General features: G+C 34.2%; 3 protein-coding genes across 3 annotated transcripts; 2 read left to right on the top strand and 1 right to left on the bottom strand.

Annotated features, from left to right (window-relative positions):
• The first annotated feature begins 440 nt into the window (after nt 1-440).
• Nucleotides 441-14778, top strand: LOC123913710 (protein ENHANCED DOWNY MILDEW 2-like). Its single transcript, XM_045964533.1, has 18 exons — nt 441-1342; nt 1445-1541; nt 2419-2478; nt 2611-2762; nt 2995-3091; nt 3340-3438; nt 4707-4954; nt 5049-5141; nt 5229-5720; nt 5902-6049; nt 6148-6249; nt 7036-7128; nt 8049-8090; nt 8326-8436; nt 12380-12451; nt 12560-12678; nt 12832-12895; nt 12994-14778. Exons 1-18 carry the CDS (start codon nt 927-929, stop codon nt 14158-14160), a joined length of 3672 nt encoding a protein of 1223 aa, XP_045820489.1. The 5' UTR covers nt 441-926; the 3' UTR covers nt 14161-14778.
• Nucleotides 10240-11089, bottom strand: LOC123913711 (enolase-like). Its single transcript, XM_045964534.1, has one exon. The coding sequence runs from the start codon at nt 10990-10992 to the stop codon at nt 10255-10257; it is 738 nt and encodes a 245-aa protein (XP_045820490.1). The 5' UTR covers nt 10993-11089; the 3' UTR covers nt 10240-10254.
• Nucleotides 14779-15901: 1123 nt separating the features above from the next.
• Nucleotides 15902-17172, top strand: LOC123916434 (probable long-chain-alcohol O-fatty-acyltransferase 1). The gene has a single exon (XM_045967894.1). The coding sequence runs from the start codon at nt 16043-16045 to the stop codon at nt 17075-17077; it is 1035 nt and encodes a 344-aa protein (XP_045823850.1). The 5' UTR covers nt 15902-16042; the 3' UTR covers nt 17078-17172.
• Nucleotides 17173-23278: the final 6106 nt, after the last annotated feature.

Consider the following 23278-nt stretch of genomic DNA (forward strand, 5'->3'; position numbering starts at 1 on the left):
TTCTTAAATTATAATTTACTCTTTATAATTTACTAACCGTTGGATTAATAAAAGAGATAACATGAACGAAAAATTTAAAGACATCCAAATTCTTATTTTTTTATATCACGATATTTTATCTTTTAAAAAACTCAATATTTTTAGTCTCGATTAAATTAACTTATTTTTAAACTTATGAAAAATAACTTATGCAAATAAATAAATTTTTATATATTATTTATAAGATTGTCATGGTAATTTTTGAAAAACCAACTTATGAAAATAGAATTTTCATCAATGAAAACCTATAAATTAACATAAAAATTTATTTATTCACATAAATTATTTTTATTAACCTCAAAAATAAGTAAATCAAAACATGTTTTCGGTAAAAAAAAAAAACTCAATATTAACCACTTTTCCAAAAATTTAACAAAAAAATAATTTCTCACGACAAAACTCAGGAAAAAAAAATGCTAGAATCTCGATAAAATAAAAAATGCAGAAGCTCAACGGTGCCTTTTCTTACTATCAGATAGAAGTTGCAGTCGCACCGATATCAACGCAGCCGGAGACGGAGTTCGTCATCGCCGGCCACCAAAAACAGTAAGAAACTCCGTCCAATTTTTCCCCTCCTTTCCGCATTTTCATTCCCCTATCCCGTCGCGGCCCTTAACCGCCCACGACGATACGATTCCAACGCCATAACCGCCCCTGCAAAACCAAACGCACCATAGAATTGCGTCGTAGCAAAGCTCTACTCCGCACTGCGATTAACAACATAGAATGTGGTAGGAGTTAATCTCGATCATTAGATTCCAACTTATTATTCGAAATTTACAACTTCAACTCATATATGATCAATATTCAATAGATAGCTTTCAATTTGGATACTTCATCGTTCATTGAAGAATTTAGGGTTAGGGTTTGGGGTGAAAACGGAAAACATGGCATCTTCGGATGACGAAGTTGATACACAGCCAATTTTTGTATCAAATTACCATTTCGTAGATGATAAAGATGCGCCTGTTTGTTTCTCTGTGTTGCCAATTCAATGGAGTGAGTCTGAGAGTCTTGAAGGGAAGAAAGAGAAGGTTTTCCTTCACGGTAACGCCGATAATGGGTTGCAGAAAGTTTTCATTCAAGTCAAAGCATGGAGGTTTGATCTTTCCAATGTCAAGCCGGAGATATCGGTGTTATCTAAGGATGGGAGATGGATCAAACTTCAAAAGCCAAGGAAGAGTTATGAAGATATCGTAAGGACTGTTTTGATTACTGTTTATTTCATGCATTATGTGAAGAAGAATCCTGAAACATCGGCAAAATCTGTGTGGGATAGCTTGAGTAAGAATAAGGATTTCAGGTAATTTTCGTAGTTTTGGAGTTTGGGATTTCTTTTGCTCCTGATCACTGTGGAAGTAGTACATATCAGGACTATTTTTTAAATATTTTTTTCATTGTGCAGCTATTATGAAGTTAAGCCTTCACAAAATGATTTGTTAAACCATATGGCTTTAATGGGTGAAGCTGCCACAAGGGATACCATCTTAGCAAAGTCCAAGGTAAACCATTTGATCTTTCTCTTTCTCTCCTTTTGATGGTCAAGAAAAATCTGAAGTTCATGAAGTGGTTTTCTTTTCTGTTATGAACCTTTACATGGGATCGATTCACAAGCCTAGACGCGATAGAATATTTCTTCCGACCTATGGTGAAAACAAGAAGACTCGTCCTTGACAGAGCCCCTTCTAGACTAACATAGATTTTCCTAAATATGATTTTTTGCTTGTATATTCCAATACTAGTCTGCCTTTTCAAGGCTACAGATAATGAATAGATCCTAATCAAACTACTAATGATAAGGATTCTGTATGCAGAATCTTATCATGATAAATAAATTAAAATTAAAACTAGAAGTGATAAGGATTCTGTCATGCATAATCTTATGACAAGGGTTCTGTTATGCAAAATCTTAACCAGAAAATCCTAATTCCCAAAAATTTAATAAAGTAATCCTAATCAATAATTCAAAATATAAGCAGATGTCCTCTTTCTCTGGAGCTACCACCATATCATTTTTGTTTGACATTCAGCTAGGCGAGATATTTGATTTCAAATACTGGTATATAACACTGTGCCCTGTTATGTAGTGGCGGTTTATTCATCACCCTGTTTATCTTAAAATTCTATCCTTGTATGTCTGTCTACTTTCTGCTCATTTAATTTCACTTTAGTTATGCTAGATTTACTCTTTTTTTGTTTTGTTATAAGGATTTAGTTATCCATTGACTTGCACTTTTGCTGTCTAATAAAATTGATGGGTGGATTTCTTTTTACAATTTTTCATTTTTTTTATATTTAAAAACAGACACATAATTTGTTTTCTCTTCGTCTTCTTCACAGTTGTGTCTCACTTTAGTGACAATTAATTAATTTTAACAGCTTTTACTCACGGTTCTGGAAGATAAGGATAGGATGAGGATTAAGAAAATTCCTGACGAGGTTTGTCAGATATTTAGTTTTCCTTGAATATTTTTCTATGATATATTTTCTTTATTTGATTCCTATAATTGATGTCATACTCATATATATATTGTTTGTGATATCTTTGAAAGTGTAATTCATTGATTACAGGAAGATGAAGAGCTAACACGACCTGGATTTATAGTTGATGATATTGACAATGATGCAATTGATGAAACTGTTGCTGAGGAAGAGTCAGATGAAGAGGATGAGTTATTTGATTCTGTTTGTTCGTTTTGTGACAATGGTGGTGAACTTTTGTGGTAAGAATTTTTTTTGTGCGGGTTAATTTTATTTAATTCAAGTTGGTCTCTCTCTCTCTCTCTCTCTCTCTCTCTCTCTCTCTCTCTCTCACACACACACACACACACACATATATATATGTGAGAGTGCACAATTTCTCAAGACTATTAGAAACATTATTGCTTGTCTTTATATTTTAGTATAGTATTTGATTCTTTTCTTTTTCAAAATGTTATAAAATGATAAATGAAGTTGTGATGGAAAGTGCATGAGATCATTTCATGCTAATGAGGAGGACGGTGAAGAATCTTCTTGTGCCTCTCTTGGATTTAGCCGGAAGGAAGTTGAGGTAAGCTAATGTTAAAAGTCAGCGTGTTTTTACTATTCCTTGACATTACTTCATCCTAGGCTATTTTAGTATTCCTAGTCATTACCACTTCCTAGACATTTAATGTAATTATTGTAGCATCATTTTAAATAGGTGTGTGATCTTCTTTTAGACACACAGAGTTTTACATATTTTAGTCTTCTTTCATTTTATTTTTCATTGTATAATAATTACATAAAAATTTGATTGCTTGTATTTATATTTTGCAGGAGATCCAAAATTTCTATTGTAAGAATTGCAAATATAATAAACACCAGTGCTTTGCATGTGGCGCACTAGGCTGTTCGGATAAATTTGCTGGTGCTGAGGTATAAATGATACACCCTTCTACCAAAAAATTTAAAATAAATGATATACCCATAATCATTCAGAAGAAATTTGGGCCATTGCTCAATATTCAGATTATGCATCTACCTTCATTATATGTTTTGTTTCTTAGTCATTCTAGAGATCAGATTAGTTCCAAGGAGCTTGCAATATGATGTTGAATTGTTGAATTCCCATCTATAGAATAGCCAACCCTATCTATATTTGAGTAACCTTCTATTTTGCAAAGCCCGTTATCTTCACAAACATTTACAGGTCTTGGGACTCCCTTCAAGTAACTCAGGATTTGTAACATTTCATCCCAATAATAAGAATACATAGATGACCTGATTGACCCTCAATTAGATTGTGAAAGAGATGTTTGAATGTGTCAGAGTAAGGTAGTTGGGATGCCAGGTATTCACATATGCTTTTGCACCTCACCACTAGTCTTACATAAAAAAAGTGTCATAGTAAGGTAGTTAAGTTTACCGACTAGTTTCGTATACCTCTTGACTGTAAGCCATCATGTGCAATCAGTTTCGCATTTGGAATCATCCGAATATCATAGGGCCTAGTTCCCAACATATCACCATTTAAAAGGGAACAAGGATGCGTTTCTTTTAATACTGGGAAATGCTGTTTTTGCTTTTGCTTACTTGAATTCCTGGTAAATACTTTATGGGCTTTTGGTGCTTGGTCCAAAATTTGGTTCTAGGGAATGATAAGTTTTAAAATGCCAGACGCGTGTCTTGCAATTATCATTATTTCATCAACATAAGACAACCATGAGAATACATCCTCCTTAACAATAAAAGATAGAATGATCATGGACTGCTCCTTTTCAAGCCTAAATCAAGGGGTAGAAATGTGATTTTAAATTAACCCATTTTGTAAAATTGATCTGGCTAAAATTGAGTTTGAAGTTAAGTGATTAATGTTTGGATATTTTTACTCAAAACACAAGTTTGATGTAAAATCAGTATAAACATTTTAAACTTAACACACAAGTTACTTATTATCGCATCTAGTCAATCTGAGATTTTGAGACAATAAATTCTGATCAAAATAACCAAACATTCCAGAATTACGTTTGTTAGGAGGAAAATCACTTTTCGCACCGCCTACCTTGCATCCAAACAAGGACTACTTCACTTGACCTCCCAAACAGTGCCCAAAAGGATATTTTCAATCCATTCAAAGCTAGATGTAGTTTATATCTTATGCGTCTTGTATAGGACTAAAAGTCGTTTGGAATTTTTTCCTTCAGGTCTTCAAATGCGCTTCTGCAACCTGCGGTTTCTTTTATCATCCAGAATGTGTTACAAAGTTACTTCACCGGGTGGTTGAGGATGTTCCTCCTGAACTTGTAAGAAATATAGCTAAAGGGGAACCTTTCACTTGTCCTGCTCATTATTGCTGTATCTGCAAAGAAATGGAAAACAAGAAGGAGCACGAGTTACACTTTGCTGTTTGTAGGCGTTGTCCCAAGTCATATCATCGCAAATGTTTGCCAAGGTTATTTTACCTTTTTTGCCCGTGTTTCTAGCATTCATATAATGATGTTATTTGATAGTGTCTGGAGGCCTGATTCTCAATTTGCTTTTATCAGAAAGATTGCTTTTGAAGACATAGAGGAAGAAGGCATTGTGGCCAGGGCTTGGGAAGGTCTTTTGCCAAACAATCGCATTCTTATTTATTGCTTGTAAGTGTTATAGTATACAGGCCTTTTTGTTCTCCACATTTTACCTTCTTAACATCTAGTAACATCTTTTTCCATTCCTTAAAACAGAAAGCATGAGATAGATGATGAACTTGGAACTCCTATAAGAGATCATATAAAATTCCCCTATGTTAAAGAAAAGACAAAGCCTGCAACCAAAGAAGTTATAAACAAGAACAATGCTAAGTTAGAAGATTTACCTGTCACAAGACCTAGTGCTAAATTATCTAAATTGTCTGGTAAAATGTCCTCTGGGAAAGTTGGTACTGAGAATCCTGGAAAGATTTCTGGATCAAATATCCCTAGAAAGAAAGCAAATGAAGAATCAAGGAGGTATTTGAATGAAACTAAGAGGTCAATTTTAAAGGAAACCGAAAGGTCTGACTATGAGGAAAACCAGCCCTCACTGGGTGAGCAACTTTTTTCTTTCTACCAGAAGGGTTCCAAGCAAATTAGTTCTGGCAATCATGTTGATAATGTATCTGATAACACCCTGTCTGTTAAGCGTACTAAAAAGCTGAGCAGTGCACCACCCCAATTAGATGCAGATTCAGAGAGGAGGTGAATCTTTCTTATCCGACTTGCTTATTTTTGTGCTGTTACTGTTGTTGGTTCTTTTTCTTTGGTATTTTTCAAGTGGTTGGAGTAGCGGTATAATCAAATTATATCGGATTCTTGTGTGAAACTCAAAAGCTGTCCTTATATTATGGTATTATTCTTAAGATGCTTTCTTCTGATGTAGATTGTTGGCTTTGTTTAAAGAAGCTTCATCTTCAATTACTATGGAGAAAGTCATAAAAGACCATAACTTTGTTTCTACTCATGCTCACTCACTGAAAAATGTTGTGGAGAAGACTATTACGGTGGGAAAGTTGGAAGGTTCAGTTGAGGTGCATATCTTCCTAAATTTATTACTCTGTAGTCTGTGGTGTTATATTGTTTGTGGAATTTGTCTTAAGTTCATGTGTTCTGTCTTGTGTATGTATAGGCTGTTCGGACAGCTTTAAGGATGCTGGATGATGGACATAGCATTCGGGATGCAGAAGCTGTTTGTGGTCCCGATGTTATGAACCGGTTATTCAAGTGGAAGGTACTTTACTATTTTTGAAAAATTCATATTGGGATTTTGGTTATAAGTATCTAATATCAGATCTCGTTAGTATGTCTTACACCATGATTTTCTTTCTTAGCTAGACTTGTCGATCCTAGATAGAACTACTATAGCAGGATTGCTGCTATATTAAATATTATAGACACCAGTTAGACAGTTTATACTATAGATATATAAATGCCCAAAGGTAAAAAGAAAGAAGCAACAGTAAAGGCACAGACTTAACTCTTAAGGTTAACAAACGCCAACAACTAAAATAGTCATGAAACATAAAGGGAAATAAAGTATGTGTGAAATCTTAAAAAACGCCAACTGAACAGAGCAATGAGTGTGGCAGAAGATGCAGGTTTTGGCTTGATATGCTAGCCTTGACCGGAAATACCTGCAACTCTGCAAGCAGAGGGTTAGAGGGATTTGTGCTGAACCTGAGGAGAGAGTAGTGGGTTGGTGGGCAACGGGTGTTGAATAAATGGTTGAACAAATGTTTCAAATATTGTATGTTATTATTCTGGTGGGAAAAGGAGGGAAACCATTACAATAATCCCAAATATGGTCAGAAAACAGTGTATCCGTGGGGTTGGGTTGCTGTGAATGTCCATGAAAATAGGCCTGATCCAGTTGCATATATTATCATGTTTTATTAGATATCTAATACCGATCTCCTAATTTCTTTCCCTTCTTTCACTCATACACAATAATGCAAGTTTAAACTTAAGGAAATAATTCAATTCGGTTACCATAACTTTATTGAGTGAATTACTGCAGGACAAGTTGAAAGTGTATCTTGCACCTGTTCTACACGGTAATCGCTACACATCATATGGTCGCCATTTTACACAAGTGGAAAAGCTGGAAGGGGTATTTAAATCTCATTATAATTTTATTTATTTTGTTTTTGTCAGATTTCTGTATTCTTGATATCTTGTTTTCCTTATTGAAACTGTTTCTTCTTTCTATATCATTGGGTATCGCTGTGTTGAGAAGATACAAAGGCTAGCTTTAGTGTTCTCCTTTTTTTCGTTGAAGAGTATTATTAATCTAGGATAGCCCTTGAATATGTACTGTAGATTTCTAGGCGAGACGCGTGTCATGAATAAGTAAGATATACTGACATAGTTAAACTGATGCTGTGGTAAAGGAAAACATATTAACAGTAATTATGGTGCTTTTGGCTTTTGTCATCCTTTTGAGATTTGTTGGATTTAAACTTTAGGTGTTAGCATTACTATCTTGTAAACTCTATTTTATGAGTCACTGAAATTTTAATTATTAGAGTACAGATCCAGCTTTATACATGGTTTTGTGTTAAAAAATCAGTTAAGAACCAAAGTTATGATTTTTGACACATATGGACCAACTTATGCTTTACATGTAGAGGTTTATCGAGCTTAACAATGAACTCTATACAATTTTCTAATGATTGAAAAAGCTTGGAACATGATATTATGCGACCTTAATAAGTTAATAGGTTGAAATCAGGTTATTTGTCTAATGCCTAAAGTTTTTAAAATGGTTTGTATGATAAGCTATCTGGTGTAAGGTTTTTCTAAGGTGTTTAAATTTCAATAATAATGTTTTTAAAATAGGGGCATAATAACAGTTGACAATGTAGCTTCCTGGAGTCTGCTATTGATTTGGAAGGTTATTCGAAGAGTAATTGTGCTCATCAAACCTGATGACCAATTTTTTGTTGTATTGGAATAATAATTATTGTTTTGTCTTGGCTGTCTCGTTATATCCATCAATTGCTGCTTAAAAATTGGTTTTGACATTTGCAGATTGTGGATAAACTCCATTGGTATGTTCAGAATGGTGATACGGTAAAAACTGATATTTAGTCTTACATTTTTTCTGTCATTGAGAAATAAATGTTCCAGGTCCTTGTGTATTTTCTTTCTCAGCCATTTATGCACAACAATTATTCAGTTTTTCCTTATGAAATTATGATATACTATTACTGTCAGGTGGTACACCATCCTGAACATTGTTAATCTACTTCTAAATTTGAATGTTGATTACCTGATTACCTGACTGGTGATAGTTACTCATGGTCAGATTGTGGACTTCTGCTGTGGTGCTAATGATTTTAGCAGACTCATGAAGAAAAAGCTTGAAGAGACTGGGAAGAGATGCTCGTACAAAAACTTCGATTTACTTCCAACAAAGGTGAATACACTTCTACAATCTGTTTTGACTCTGATACTTGTAATTCAGTTTTTTTGCTCATTACCACTTTAACTTGTGATTATTAATTTTCAACAGATTAATTTGCTTTTCAATGCTGAAATTGTAACTGTGTTATGTGTTGTTGCTTACATTTTTTAAAGTTGGCAGAGGTTTTTGATAGGCTTCCTGTGTTTCTGTTTATCAGTAATTTGTTCTGTATTTTTGGTTGCTTCCCTTTTATATTAGTAAACCAATAAATAATGTTTTAGTTAATGATTTGGTAACATATAACTATGGTGCTTATGTGTCTGTTTATATTGCATATGCTTTTGATTTGGTAATGATGAGTGTATGATATTCCTTGCTTTTCATTTTTAAAGTATTTATTTTGCTCCTATATCTACATTGGTAATTATTAGAGGTGTTAAAATAAACTGAGTACCCTTGACTAACCCAATAACCAGACTGCTCCATTTTTAAAAGCCCTAGCCACTTTTGAAGAAAAACTGAACTGGACCCATTTAGGTACCATTTAATAATTAGGTTTAGTAACCGGTTCACTTTTGATGACAATGCCATTCTTCCTTTCCCCTTCAGTGAAGTAGCGCCGTGTAGAGTGAAGTTTAAATCCCCCGGCTCTTGTTTTCTCTCTCGTCTCCATCTCCACTTCCTCAGAAGCAGAATACCCAACTCAGTGTTTTTTATCCCGCAACTACTACTACCGGCTTCTCAGGCTTCTTTCGGTTCGGTTACTCCACAAGATGCAATCTGAAATTAAAACTCTGTCACCCAGTGATGAAGTGCATGCTAGAAACTAAGTGCAATTTCTTAAAGCTGTGCCTTTCATAGACCAGAAACAGAAACTTGTAGACTGAGCTGTTAATTAAAGTTAATGGTGGAGCAAGCAACCGGTTTTGAACCAGCTCCGAACTTGTTTGGTACCCGTTCACACTCCCAAACTGGCTTTTGTGAAAAATGGTCTGGTTTATCAAACTAAAACCATAAAGTGGGTTGGTTCACATGGTTCAATTAGCCATGCACACCCCTAAATTTATGATGAATGGTGATCATCTTATCAAGTGTCCAGATGAAGAATGACTTATTGCATGTAAATTTGGTTAGTCAGTCATTGCCTAGGAAGAATTTGTTGTACTAGATTTGTCCAGCAACATGACATGTTGACATTCCTTCTGGTTGTTGGTCTAAAGTAAGCGTCCTTTTAGGGTCTGTTTGGGAGGGGAATTTTGGAGGGGAGGGCTTGTTTTTATTTTTTATAATTAAGCAAGCTAAAAATGAATGAAGTGTGATTGAATTGTTATATGATCATATATTATGGTATTCTTTCAATTTCTTTAAAATCTCAGATATATATATATATATATATATATATATATATATATATATATATATATATATTAAAATATAGACCTAGCCGTCCGAAACCCCCTCCCACACAGACCCTATGGAATCCCTTGTCCATATTAATTTTCCACATCTCAACATATTTTACCATTCAGAATCAGTTTACTTTAAATGGTAAATGCATATGATTGAACTCTGTCAAATTACCGATTATCCCAAAAGCTTAAGCTATTAGTATGGAGCTCTATCAATGGTTTTATATTATTTCTAACACGCCCCTCACGCAAGAGCCCATTTGGGCTTGAAGCGTGGATAATGCATAGGTCCACCTACCATATGCTTAAATTCCACTTTTTAATTAGAAAGTGAAGGGAGCGGGGATCAAACTCAAGACCTCAAACTCAAGACCTCTTAGTCACAGAGGCTCTGATACCATGTTATAAATAAGTTTTGGGCCTAACTCATCCTTACAAAACTAGCTTTGTCAATTGCAGATTTTAGCAATTCCAAACCTTCCTTGTTTTCCTGAATGTTGGGGGCAAAGCCACCTTCATCACCAACATTAATTGCATCTTGACCATATTTCTTCTTAATCACAGCCTTCAAATGGTGATAGACTTCCACGCCCATCTTCATGGCTTCCTTGAAAGAGGAGGCTCCCACAGGAAGAACCATAAACTCCTGCATAGCAAGTTTGTTTCCTGCATGTGATCCACCATTAATGACATTGAAAGCTGGAACAGGCAAAACCAGGTTTTTGTTACCAGCAATGTTTGCAATATGCTTGTCTAGAGGAATTTTTAGGACATTGGCACCAGCTTTGCACACTGCAAGAGATACTGCCAATATAGCATTAGCCTCAAGCTTTTGTTTGCACCAACCCCACTCATTAACAGTTCCATCAAGCTTCTGAACCATGAAGTTGTCAATATCTGTCTGCTTAGTTGGATCCTTTCCGATCAATGCTGGGGCAATGATGGTGTTCACATTGTCAACAGCCTTTGATACACCTTTTCCAAGGTAGTCAGATCCTCCATCTCTTAACTCAAGAGCCTCGTAAATTCCGGTGGATGCACCGCTAGGAACAGCGGCTCTAGCAAAAGTTCCATCAGAGACAGTTATATCAATCTCAACGGTAGGATTGCCACGGCTGTGGAAGATCTGACGAGCCTTGATGGAAGTAATAGCGGCCATAGCGGAGAAGAAATCGATGTGAAATTGAGATCTGAATGAAGAAGAATGAGAGAGTGAAGGGAAGTTTTTAACACTGCGTATGCAGGAATTTAAGCAAATGGTAAAAAACTTCCTCTATACAAGCATATTGCAAACTCAAAGTGGAATTTATATTATTTCTAACAAACTCAAAGCATCTGTTTGTGTATGGGGTGGGTGTGTAATATACCTTGTAAGTTTGAATACTTTTGTGCTTTGAAATTGTTTGGGGGTTTAAATAAATGATGTATGGTAATACTACGTCTGTCTCTAAATATAGGACTCCCTTGAATAAATTATGGGAATTAAGGAAGTTGGTTGTGATATTTTTTTATTTATTTTTTTGAGCAGCAAAAAAGAATCTGTATATATTAACGCTCAAAGCTAAGGTACAAATAATACCCAAGCTAAGAGAATAATGTACAGGCAGAACAACAACAGAAAATACTGGGCACAATGAAAACAAAAAGCCCAAGCTAAGCACCCACCCCACACCATTCCAACCAAAACAACAATCCCTGCAACAACACCTAGGAAGAAAAAACACAAGAACAGCCCAGCAGAGAACCAAAAAAAAACACGGAGGAAAACAAAGGACACACCGCAGCCAAGGTTCGAAAAAACCAGGAAAACAACTACCTCAAAAAACAATTTCCTGGATCCCAAGTCCATTCATAAAAAAGGCAAGGAGAAATTTTTAATCTCTCAATACTCCATTTCCAAGACAACACCTTGACTTCTTCCACCAACTCCAACGGTTCCTTCTTAACATTATTAAAAATATAATCATTCAAAGCATTCAAAATTGCCGTGTGTCACACCAAGATAAAGCCGCTCCTCACTTTACCATTCTTTGCCATATCACAAAGGCAATCGAAGAGATGGAAAAGCGATGGAGGCATTACAATCATTAAATTTGTTGATAATTGGTATTGCTTTTACAAGTTCATCCTTCAAGATAGAGAATTAATTAATGTTTCCTTTAGAGTATTTATTACAGATTGTAGAAAAAGATGTAACATAATTAGGGGTATGTTGGCAAAGAAATAATTAATGCAGTTGAATATTAGAAAGTGGTCTTATAAAAAGGAACAAAGCAAAAACTCTACAGGGTCTTATATTTTGGGATGAAGATAGTAATTAATAGGCTGTATGATCTTCCTACTCTCCATTGTGAAGTAACATGTTTAAGAAGAATTACATTGTTTTCAGGCTTGCTTATGTTATAAGTGGAGTGATTTTTATTTGATGGTTTCAACCAATTTTCACAAATGGTGAAGAGTATGCTTATGTTAACGATTTCTGCCTACAGTTATCTTGTTATTTTTCTTTAGCTATTTAACAGGATGTTGTTTTGATTTGTTTACAGAACGATTTTAATTTTGAGATGAGAGATTGGATGACTGTCCAGCGAACGGAGTTGCCTACAGGGTCACAGTTGGTAAGAATTTGTCAATTTCATGGTTGAGACTTGAGATGTGCATGCATATCCCAAATGGCCAATTCACACTTTTGATTTCATTATTTTTACTGTCCGCTTCTTTACCAGATCATGGGCCTCAATCCCCCCTTTGGACTTAAAGCAGCTTTGGCAAACAAGTTTATAGACAAGGCTTTAGAGTTTCAGCCTAAGCTCATGATTCTTATAGTACCACCAGAGACACAGAGGTAGTGTCCTTTTTCTTGTCCGCCTTTTTTTCAAGGATGAGAGATTTAAATGGTCTTTCCCTCCACCCAAGCATTCCAAGACCACCCATATTTTTGTTTGGGGGAGAGTTCCTTTTTCTTCCTGCTTTTCACGTTTGCTTCCTTATTATATAGGCTGGATAGAAAACGAAAGCCATATGATCTTGTCTGGGAGGACGAAAGGTTTCTATCAGGCAAGGTAAATACTACCAAGTTATATTTTGATTAACACCTGCTCTTTAGTGTACTGACTGCTGTCTTTATTTTTCCCTTGTTCCTGTCTCTGTTTTCCCCCAGTCGTTTTATCTACCTGGATCAGTTGATGCTAATGAAAAGCAAATGGACCAATGGAATGTAACGCCACCCCCGCTCTACCTTTGGAGCCATCCAGACTGGGCTGATAAGCATAAACTCATAGCCCAGGAGCATGGTCACCTGAGACAGCATGACCTATCAAGGATGGATAGTTTCGACAAGGATAAATCCTCTGCCAGTCATACAATGGATGATGATTATGTTGATGATACCATGTTGGATCGTATGCTGGATCATGATTTCTTGAAGTCAACTAATGATGAAGATTGCTCATTTATGGTAGGCCATATGGAAGGCCTGTCCCGTGGAAATGTTGATCAACAGGAGTATTTGGCGACTAAGGCTGAGAACACTTCATGGAAAAGGAAACGAATAGATGATGGAAGAGAACCAGCTGTGACCTCACAAGCTAAAAGACAAAATATAAATGAAATGCATGAGGGAGTACTGGACCATGGTAACTCAAATCCACTTGAATTCGAAGGATATCAGTCTGAATCAGATATGATAATTTCAGATGATGAGGCCGCTGAAAATAGTCACACGCCTCTGGAGCCCCACTCTTCCGTCGGTGATGATGGCTATAGGCCTCTTGAACCCCTCTCCTCCTCCCGGATGGAGTTTGGTGACGCCTATGATGGGACCCAAAATTGGCGAAATGTTGCTGATCCCCTTCCTGATTATGGGTTGGCAGATTTACAAGATCACAATAGCAGCCATCTGGGAGACGGCACAAGTAGCCTTGGATATAGACCTGTTCTCAGGGAGGATGATAATCCAATTCACCCTCCTGGAGTTCCGAATTCTGATCCTATGAGTAGTAGTTATCTACCTGGTCGTGGTTCTGCTTATAACCAATTGGGATCTACTTATTCTGTACTTGGTTCTGGATCTGAATTGCCTTACATGATGAATACACCAGCTATGCAGACGAATACACCAGCTATGCAACGGTATGCATCTCGTCTCGATGCATTAAACCATGTCAGCACAAATTCTTTGGAGCCTGAACATCCTATAATTGGTAGAAATACCACTGCTGAACGTAGTACATCCCAACCTGGATCTGGAAATGTGCCGCCAAGTTTTCCAGGCGGTCCTTCCCATTTGTATTCACGCCAGAATTCATCAAGTTGGTTTAGTGATTAACTTGAATGTCTACTTTTTTAGGTGTTCTCCTTTTGTTTTGGATAAAGATGTTATATTATGTACATAGGTACATAGATGATATGGTATTAGGAATCTAGGATGGATGTGTTTTACATGGGATATTTGATTGTGTCCCTCTTACATCCTTCATAGATTCTAGGTTTTGCATGATACTCTTCCATCTATCTGCTTCATGAAGAGCATTTTTTTGCTGGGATTGTTCTTGTCCCCCTTTTGGTTAGTGACCCAATGTAAATGTATAATGACCTGTGTGACCCTATAGCTGACACAGATCTGGTGTACCATTAGATTGTATTTAGCTATTTTGTTGGTGTGGTATTAAAATGAAGCCAAAAAGAATCACTAAATTAGAGTCTTTGCAAATGGATAAAATTGAGGCAAGTTTTATGGGAGATCATCATCTTGATACATGGTTTATCGTGGATTGATACTTAAACAAAGAGAAAACAAATATGAGATTAGTTTTGAGGAACAGTTATTTGTTTTTATTTTATTTTTGTCAAACTGAAACAAACTAGGTTACTAAAATGTTACAATAAGAGGATAATTAACTTCTATTTCATTTCAAGTACTAATCCACGTTGCAACATTTATCAAGAACTTACTTCCCAAAATTGATCCTCTTGTATATTTATTTAAGGCATAGGTCCTATTTATTTAATGCATGAGGAAAGGAAAGTGATGACATATTTTTTCTTCTCTTAAAACAGTTCAGTACATAAAAAATAACATAATTTATTCCGTTAAAATAAATAAACTAGCTTTTATAAAGAGGACGGCTAGTTTTGTTTGATATTATAAATCGTTTAAGATTTGAATACATAAATTTACAAATGCAATTAAAATCACATATTTTATAAAAAAAATATTCTATACTCTTAAACTATCCTTTGTTTTCTCAATAATTATAATAATTGAAAAAGAGATATTGATAATGATTAATTATTATAATAGGAAGGAAAGTCAATTCTTTATTAAAATAGTAAAATGGCAAAAAAAATGAAACAATTTATGTTCCTTATATAATATCGGACAAAGGGAGTATATAATAATATGTACTATCCTAACCTCACACTATTATTTCACATTTTATTTTGAAAGTGACATTATTTGTTTTTCATTTCCACCTAATTTGCTCAAGTTGCTGCTGAGTTAAAACCGGGCCTAGTACATCTGTACAGGATGTTTTCTCTCCCCACCCCCCGTGTTTCTTTTATCCCCCCTGAGTTTCCAATTTTGCCCTTGAAAAAACTTCGGTTCGTAGAAACTGAAGTTTTTTTTTGCCTTGAAAATAAATTTCGGTTTCTAAAAACCGAAATTTACTCTGAATTTGCACTAGAAAAAATTCGGTTTCTGCGAACCGAATTTTTCACAAGGGCAAAATTGGAATATTGGGGGTATAAAAGAAACACGGGGGGCCCGAAGAGAAAATATCTCTGTACAGACCTCACAAGGCAGGAACCCAAAAAGATACACATTCAATTCAAATTTTCTCACCTTTCGGTTAAAAGAAAAAAAACATCACTTTCCATTAAAAAAAAGCAACTTTCTTTATACACTCGATATTCAATTTCACACTGTTACAGGAGGGCACTATAACTGATTTTCTGCGAATTTCTAATTGACGGTTGAGATTGTTTTGTTTTATAAAATTATATTTTAAATTTGAACCGTCTAATCTTAAAGCAACGACCGTAATTAATTATAGCATATAAAACTATGTAATTATTTAAGAGCAGTGAATCCGAATCATTTGTTTATAGACTTAGACCCTGTAGATCTATATATCATTTCTCATCATCACTCTCACCAACACTACACATAACCTATAATATTCTTTGAAGGAGAGAAAAATAGAGAGATGGAAGGTGAAATTGAGACATTCATTAAGGTATGGATTATAGCCATAGCATCTCTATGTTATTGTTATTACATATCTTCCAAAATCCCCAAAGGCATCTTAAGGCTTCTCTCAATCCTCCCAATTCTCTACCTCTTCCTCATCCTTCCTTTAAACCTCTATTCCTTCCACCTTGGTGGCCCTACAATCTTCTTCCTTGTTTGGCTTTCAACTTTCAAACTCATTCTTTTCTCCTTCAATCAACCTCCTCTTTTCCCTCTCCCAAACAACATCTTCCATTTCATTTCCATAGCCTCACTTCCCATCAACCCCCAAAAACCAAATCCAACAACCCTTTTTTCATCTAAAAAACCAAATTTGCCCCTCACTTGTTTTAAAGTAGTTATATTGGGTGTAATCATATGTTGCTATGACTATAGTGAACATATGCACCCTTATTTCATATTGTTCCTTTATTGTTGCCACATGTATCTCGGGATCGAACTCGTGTTAGCACTTTGTGCTGCACCGGTTCGAACCCTGTTCGGTTTTGAAATCGAATCGCAATTCAATGAACCGTACTTATCCACTTCTCTTCAAGACTTTTGGGGTCGTAGGTGGAACCTCATGGTAACCCGTACGCTACGCCTTACTGTATACAACCCCATTCGCCATGCCATTAAATCTAATGTGGGTTCCACGTGGGCCAATTATATTGCCACGTTGGCCACATTTGTTGTGTCTGGTCTTATGCACGAGATTATTTATTATTACCTTACACGTGTGTCTCCCACATGGGAGGTCACATGGTTTTTTGTGCTTCATGGTGTATTTACTTCCGTTGAGGTTGCGGTAAAGAAGATTGCTCTCCGCCGTGGGTGGCGGCTGCACCGAGCTATATCTGGACCGCTTACGTTGGCGTTTTTGGCTGTTACTGGGAATTGGTTGTTTTTTCCTCCGTTGGAGAGGAATGGTGTTGTTACGAAGGCTATTGGAGAGTATGCAATTATGGTGGATTTTGTCAAAGATAAGTTACCATTACATTTGTTTAGTTAAATAATTTTTATAGTAAGCATCAATTATTGAAAACTTACAATTGCATAGTTTTGATGGATATATATAAATTGATATGCTACTGTAAATTTTTTTGATTTGCTTTGAAATCGTGGTAGTCTAAGTATTTGTCTATGACTACAATTTTAAATTGTTGCTACAAAATTGCAACAATGAGTGTATTTTTAAAATTATTTTCTGTATGGTTTCTAGCATATTAGAATAGAAGAATGCAAGTATTTGCTATGATTTACATTGTAAATGTTAATTTTCCACATGATCTGGCTGGAAAGAAGAGGGTCTGGGATGAATTGCACCTTCTAGGAATGTTATGAGGAGATCCTAACTTGTTTGATCTCCGAGAATTGCACCACAATTGCGGTGTGATTTCTAATTACACGGAGACAGAAATGTAATTGCATTAGCATTTACATTGGACGATTTTAAACATGTTCGTTTGATTCTTCTCACCAAAAAATTAAAATTTCAAAACTCCAATTACCAAAACTAACAAAATGCTTGCCAATTACAATTACCGGTACTTTTATCAAATGAAAAATCTTACTCCCTCCGTCTCAAAATAATTATCACTTTAAGAATAAAATTTTGTCTCAAAATAATTTTCATTTTCACTTTTCAATGTAATATTTTTCAATTGTACCCATAATAATTACTATATGCATTATTCCCAAGGGGTAACTTAGTAAAAATATTTTTTTTTTCAACAACATCGTTACATTTCTTAATATGTGCGAAACAACCTTAAAAGACAATATTTTTGAGACGGGGGAGTACCTATAAGAGTCTCTCAATTTTGTATTTTCAGCATCTCCCAGTTATTATTTACAGAGTAAACTTAGACTCTACTATAGTGGTAACGATGGTGCCACATAGTATAGTTTGTGAAAATAAAAAATCATTTCATGCCACAATAACTGCAATGTGCGTCGCAAAACTTGCAACCGCATCCGCAACTCTATTTGTTGCTTCATTATTTTGGAATTTCTATGTATTTTAAAAGTAATCTAACATCTTGTAGGTTAAACTGTCATGTTTAGGGGTGGGCAAAAAAAACCAAAAAATCAAATCGAACCGTCAAACTAAATCGAACCAAACAAAAAAAAACTAAACCATAACTAACAATTTTAAAACTATACTGAAACAGTTCGGTTAGGTTCATGGTTATCAGTTTGGTTTGGTTTAATGGTTCAGTTATTTTTAGTGAAAAATTAGTTATGGCTTGGTTCAAAACCATAAAATCGAACCACTTTAACAGTTTGGTTCGGTTCGAAAGACAAACAATTCGGTTCGATTAATATGAATTTTAAAAACAATTTGATTCAATTCAATTCGATTTTATTTCAAAACCGAACCATACCCACCCTTAATCATATCCCCTCTCAAAATGTGTGGTACATTGTCATATCATTTCCTGAATGTACTTAAATTACGATCACATGCCAAAGTCTCTCTTATAGTTGTAATTATCCAATAGGCCAATATAGTGTACAAGTGAAACATATCTTTTCCATATATAATCTTGTTTTTACCCATTAGACCGATAAATCTTATAATTGAATCAAATGACACCTGATATGTCAAAGTACATTTTTTTATAACATCATTGTCGTGGTACGGTGTACTCGTGTTTGAACAATATCTAAGTACGTATTCTATGACTGTAGGCTGTAGCACATATCCTCGTAGTACTGTTTGTTGAACAAACAATGTCTAAGTACATATTCTTTGTGTTTTACTTCATTGTCTAAGTACTTGTACAAAGTACAAAGAATGTGTATGCAGCCACATTGGGAAACAAAATAAAGGGTGAGCAAAACTCATCATACTCAAAAGCACAATGAGCACAATGTGATAATTTAAAATGGTGGCATTTAGGGTGCACAAAATGTAAAATTTGTGCACCATGCACAAAGTTTAAAAAGCAAGATGGGAGGTTGGATTTTGCATTTCCATTAAATCTTATCATACATCTCCTACACCTTATCACATACCCTTCTTCTTCCAAACTTTATTTTCTTCTCAGATCTGAATTTTCACTAGTTGGATTCTAAAATTCTGGATTTAAATGTGTAAACTCAGGTCACACTATATTCTCTTGCAATTATATTTCCCGACAATTGGTTCAAGCTCTCCGCTTCGGGTCCAAACAAAGTGGGTCGAATTCTACCTCCGCTGTGTATACCCATGACCCACCCACACGGTGTCTGTGCTCGAAAATCACCACCTGGCGTCGGAGCTCGTGCGCCGCAACTAAACCTCCGGCACCGTCGCCGATAACTGCAACGTGGCGCGGTGTTAACAGTGGAGTTGCAGTTGACATGATGAATTTAATTGGCATGAACAATGAAATTAACTTTTTTGTTTTAATCATAATCGTAAAGAGCTGGAATGCTTCCAAGAGCTGAGCATAGAATTATAAAATGATTTAAATGAGAAAGATGAAAAAGTAAATCCACAGTTTCATGTTAAATATTTTGAGATTGAAATCTTAGAATTTGTGCCTTATTTTGGTCCAGCAAGTTTTTAGTAGTAATTTTTGTGTTCTTTCAATGGATTAAAGATGAAAAAGAAAGAAGATGAATGTTCCGTTCAAATACTTTAATGAAAAAATTCTGACAAAGAAGAGTGTGTAATTGTGTTAGCATGTAGGAAGAGTATGATAAGCTTTAGTAGGCAAAGCTTATCATCGATAGTAATTTTTGGGAAGTTTTTAGATTTTTAGATTTTTTTTTGGGAAGTTTTTAGATTTAGATTCAGATTTAGATTTTTCTGGAATTTTTTTCTATGTTTAGATGGTGATGAACATGAAGAAGAAGAGAGAAGAAGATGAAGAAAAGTGGGTGATGATGGATGTTAGATTTGATACTGACAGACCATGCTAAAAATATGCTCTTTAGTTGATCTAATGGCCAAAAACAAATTTGTGCATGGTGCACAAATTTATGATATGTATAAATTTGTGCATGCTAAATGCCACCATTTAAAATGCACTAATACCGTAAAATAAAATCAACAACATAAAATCTTAACACAAATGCAAAGTACATCCTAATTAGTAATTATCATGGAAAATAATACTCAAACACAATTCTCAAACAAAAATACAATAAATATACATTTTTTATTTTTTTAATATTATTTTTTTAATGTGATGTCAATTTTTTATCTCCAAATTTGATGTCGATGACAATCCTCGATTACTATCATATAGTACTTCATTATTGAATTCAACTAAATCCAGATAGAGAAGCCAACTACTATCCCACAAATATAATATTCAACAGGAATTTCTCAACTGTTTTCGGTCTTTACGGTAAATATTTCTACTAAGGTTCTGTTTGGCAAAAATAGTTTTTGGCTAATAAGCTAGCTGATAGCTTATGGCTGATGACTGATAGCTTATGGCTGATGACTGATAAGTTGATGATTGAAGTGTTTGGTAAAATTAACGTTTCAACTGACTGATAAATGTAAAATGACATAAAAGGACATTTTTAATTCAATAATTTTTTTTATCAAATTAATACTATTTAAGATATTTAGAATTTAATATTTTAAGTTTATTTTATTTTTTAGTACAATATTTTAAATTTATTAATTCAATAAATATATCTTTCAAATATTATTATTAAACTAATTTTTATATGCTGAATTTTTTTAAAAAAATATTATTTTCATTTCAGTTGATATGCTTTATGAAAAAATAAAAACAAAATATATTCACAATATAGTATAATGGTTAATTATAGTAAGGTACATTGTTTCAAAAAAATTATGGTAATGTACGTACCTATGAATTAATAAAAAAAATATATTTTAGCCTTCATATTTGATAATAGATAATAAAACATACTAATGATAACATGTGATTTTAAAAGAAGCGACGGTAAAACATGTATTTACTTATTTTATTTTAAATTATAATGATAACAAATTATAAAGGGTAAATGTGGATTTTAGTTAAAATAACAAGTGTAAAAGAGAAAGTAAAAATGAAAAGCTAGAAGCTATAAGCTCATAAGCTACTTGAAATAACTTCTAAAAAAGAAGCTAAAAGTCAGTAAAATAAGTTAAAAGTCAGTAAAATAAGCTAAAAACTCTTTCTGAAAAGACTATTACCAAACAGGTCTTTTAACTTATAAGTCATAAGACAAAAGCTAAAAGTTAGCTTTTTTAACTTGTCAAATAGACCCTAAATCCATCCACTCTGTTCCATATCCATAGCCTCAAAGCCTCTAATTTTTTATTCCACGACATTTAACAATTAAAAAAAAATTAAAACCACAATTAACACGTCAATTAACAATTAACATAAAGCTTTTCAGATAAATTCAGCATAATCAAATAGTTCCTTCCTTTTTTGTGATAAAAAATTAAATAATTTCTACATGCCACCAGGTAATTATTTACCTAGAAAACAATAAAAAATACCACATTTATGCCCAATTCTTCCCCATTTCCTCCCACAGTTGTAGCAGAAGGCACATCCACACCTACAAATAGAAAATATAATAATTATTATAATGAATCAAATAAACTAATATTAAAATATTGAAATAAATTAAGATGCAAAATAAAAACCTGCATATTATCTGATTACATCCTTTCTTTCTCTCCACATAGAAATAACACTTTGGACATCTTTGCCACTTTTCACTTTTGACCAACTCCAAAAAATTCTTATCCAATTTAAAAGCTTGATATAATTTCCGGCAATAAATCTTTAACTTGAAGAAAATAGATCTAGAAGACTGACAAATTAATGATTCCCATTGAACAATAATTTGTTTAGACAAAATATGTTGCAAATGTTTTGGCTTCAATTTCACAAAACAATCTGGACTTGGACAAGTCACATAATCATTAACCAAATTATTATTTATTTGGAAGGTCACATACTTGGATATGCAATCAAGACAAAAGATGTGGTTGCAACCATTGGAATTGGAGTTTCTTCTCTTGAAAATATTAGAATCTGTTTTCGATTCAAAACATATACCACATTTTTTTTTTTTGCTAAAAAAGAAAAAATGTGATATAGAGGATGAATCATTGTTTGATGCAAGTGTATGGGTGGAAGAGGATTTTTTTGTTGATAAATTTCTTTTTCGTGGAAGCAGTGAGAGTGAGAGCTTCATAATAACTTAAAAAAGAAACAAGAATAACAGGTTTAAGTTCAAGAGGGAAGATATTTGAATTGTTAAGAATGTGATGTGATCAGGATTCAACTAACATATATGAAAAATTCGGTTCAGAAGAGAAAACCCTAATCACTAAAAACTAGGAATTTATTCCTAACTTCAGCAAGATAAGCACAAGTTTGTTTTTTTTTTTTTTTATAATAAATAAAGATGAGATTTTTATCCACCTATATTTTTTTATTTTTTTTTTTAAAAAAAAACAAGAAGACGTATTTTGTTAATATCCACTAAATATTTAATAAAAAAATATATTGGGACATTATTTCTCATAATCTACTAACAATATATTAATATATTAAAAGTAATTATTGTACTATTTCGGCTAAAAGCCTAAGACCCATCGAAATGGGATAAAGATAAGCAGTGGCGAAACGACCACGGCGATTATACAAACGGGCGTTGACTAAAGGTAAAGAGCCTAAACCGTCCTCAAGTGCCCGTATGAAAGGACAATATAGGTGTTATTGGTGGCAGATCCACTCCACATGGGCCCACGGTATTGTAAACCCTAATATATATATATATGCTCATACATCAATCCTAGGAATGACATTTTGCGCCTCCATTTATACTATTTACCACCTCTTTCATATACTACTTGAACGTCAGAGTGCTAACATGACCGCAGGTACCCTTCCCCTCACACACAAAGGCTGGAATTGTCAAGCTCACCATCATCATCAACATTCTACCGCTAGTCAAGACGCCGCAGTTCAGATGTCGACATTGCCATCTCAAGTCAATTATGAACGCCTAGACGTTCAATTGCTACCAAGTTACCTGATTCGTCCTCATTGATTTTAATAACATTTCAAATTTTCTACCCTTCAATGTAATTTTACATAACATTTTGCTGAAAAAAATCAACACATAAAAATAGGAACGAAATCTTAATATCAAATAAGTTATTCTAAAAAAAAAAAAGAAGAAGAACATCGATCTAACAAGGTCAAATTGGTTATTTTATTAAAAAAAAAAAATC

This window comes from Trifolium pratense, linkage group LG3, assembly GCF_020283565.1.
Source record: "Trifolium pratense cultivar HEN17-A07 linkage group LG3, ARS_RC_1.1, whole genome shotgun sequence".
NCBI lineage: Eukaryota > Viridiplantae > Streptophyta > Magnoliopsida > Fabales > Fabaceae > Trifolium > Trifolium pratense.

What these genes read in the sequence shown, in the direction of transcription:
- LOC123913710 (XM_045964533.1), top strand. Translation starts at nt 927, where the DNA reads ATGGCATCTTCGGATGACGAAGTTGATACACAGCCAATTTTTGTATCA. An exon ending in AGTAAGAATAAGGATTTCAG is followed by an intron (nt 1,343 to 1,444) that starts GTAATTTTCGTA and finishes TTCATTGTGCAG; the next exon opens with CTATTATGAAGTTAAGCCTT. An exon ending in AATGGTGGTGAACTTTTGTG is followed by an intron (nt 2,763 to 2,994) that starts GTAAGAATTTTT and finishes TGATAAATGAAG; the next exon opens with TTGTGATGGAAAGTGCATGA.
- LOC123913711 (XM_045964534.1), bottom strand. Translation starts at nt 10,992, where the DNA reads ATGGCCGCTATTACTTCCATCAAGGCTCGTCAGATCTTCCACAGCCGT.
- LOC123916434 (XM_045967894.1), top strand. Translation starts at nt 16,043, where the DNA reads ATGGAAGGTGAAATTGAGACATTCATTAAGGTATGGATTATAGCCATA.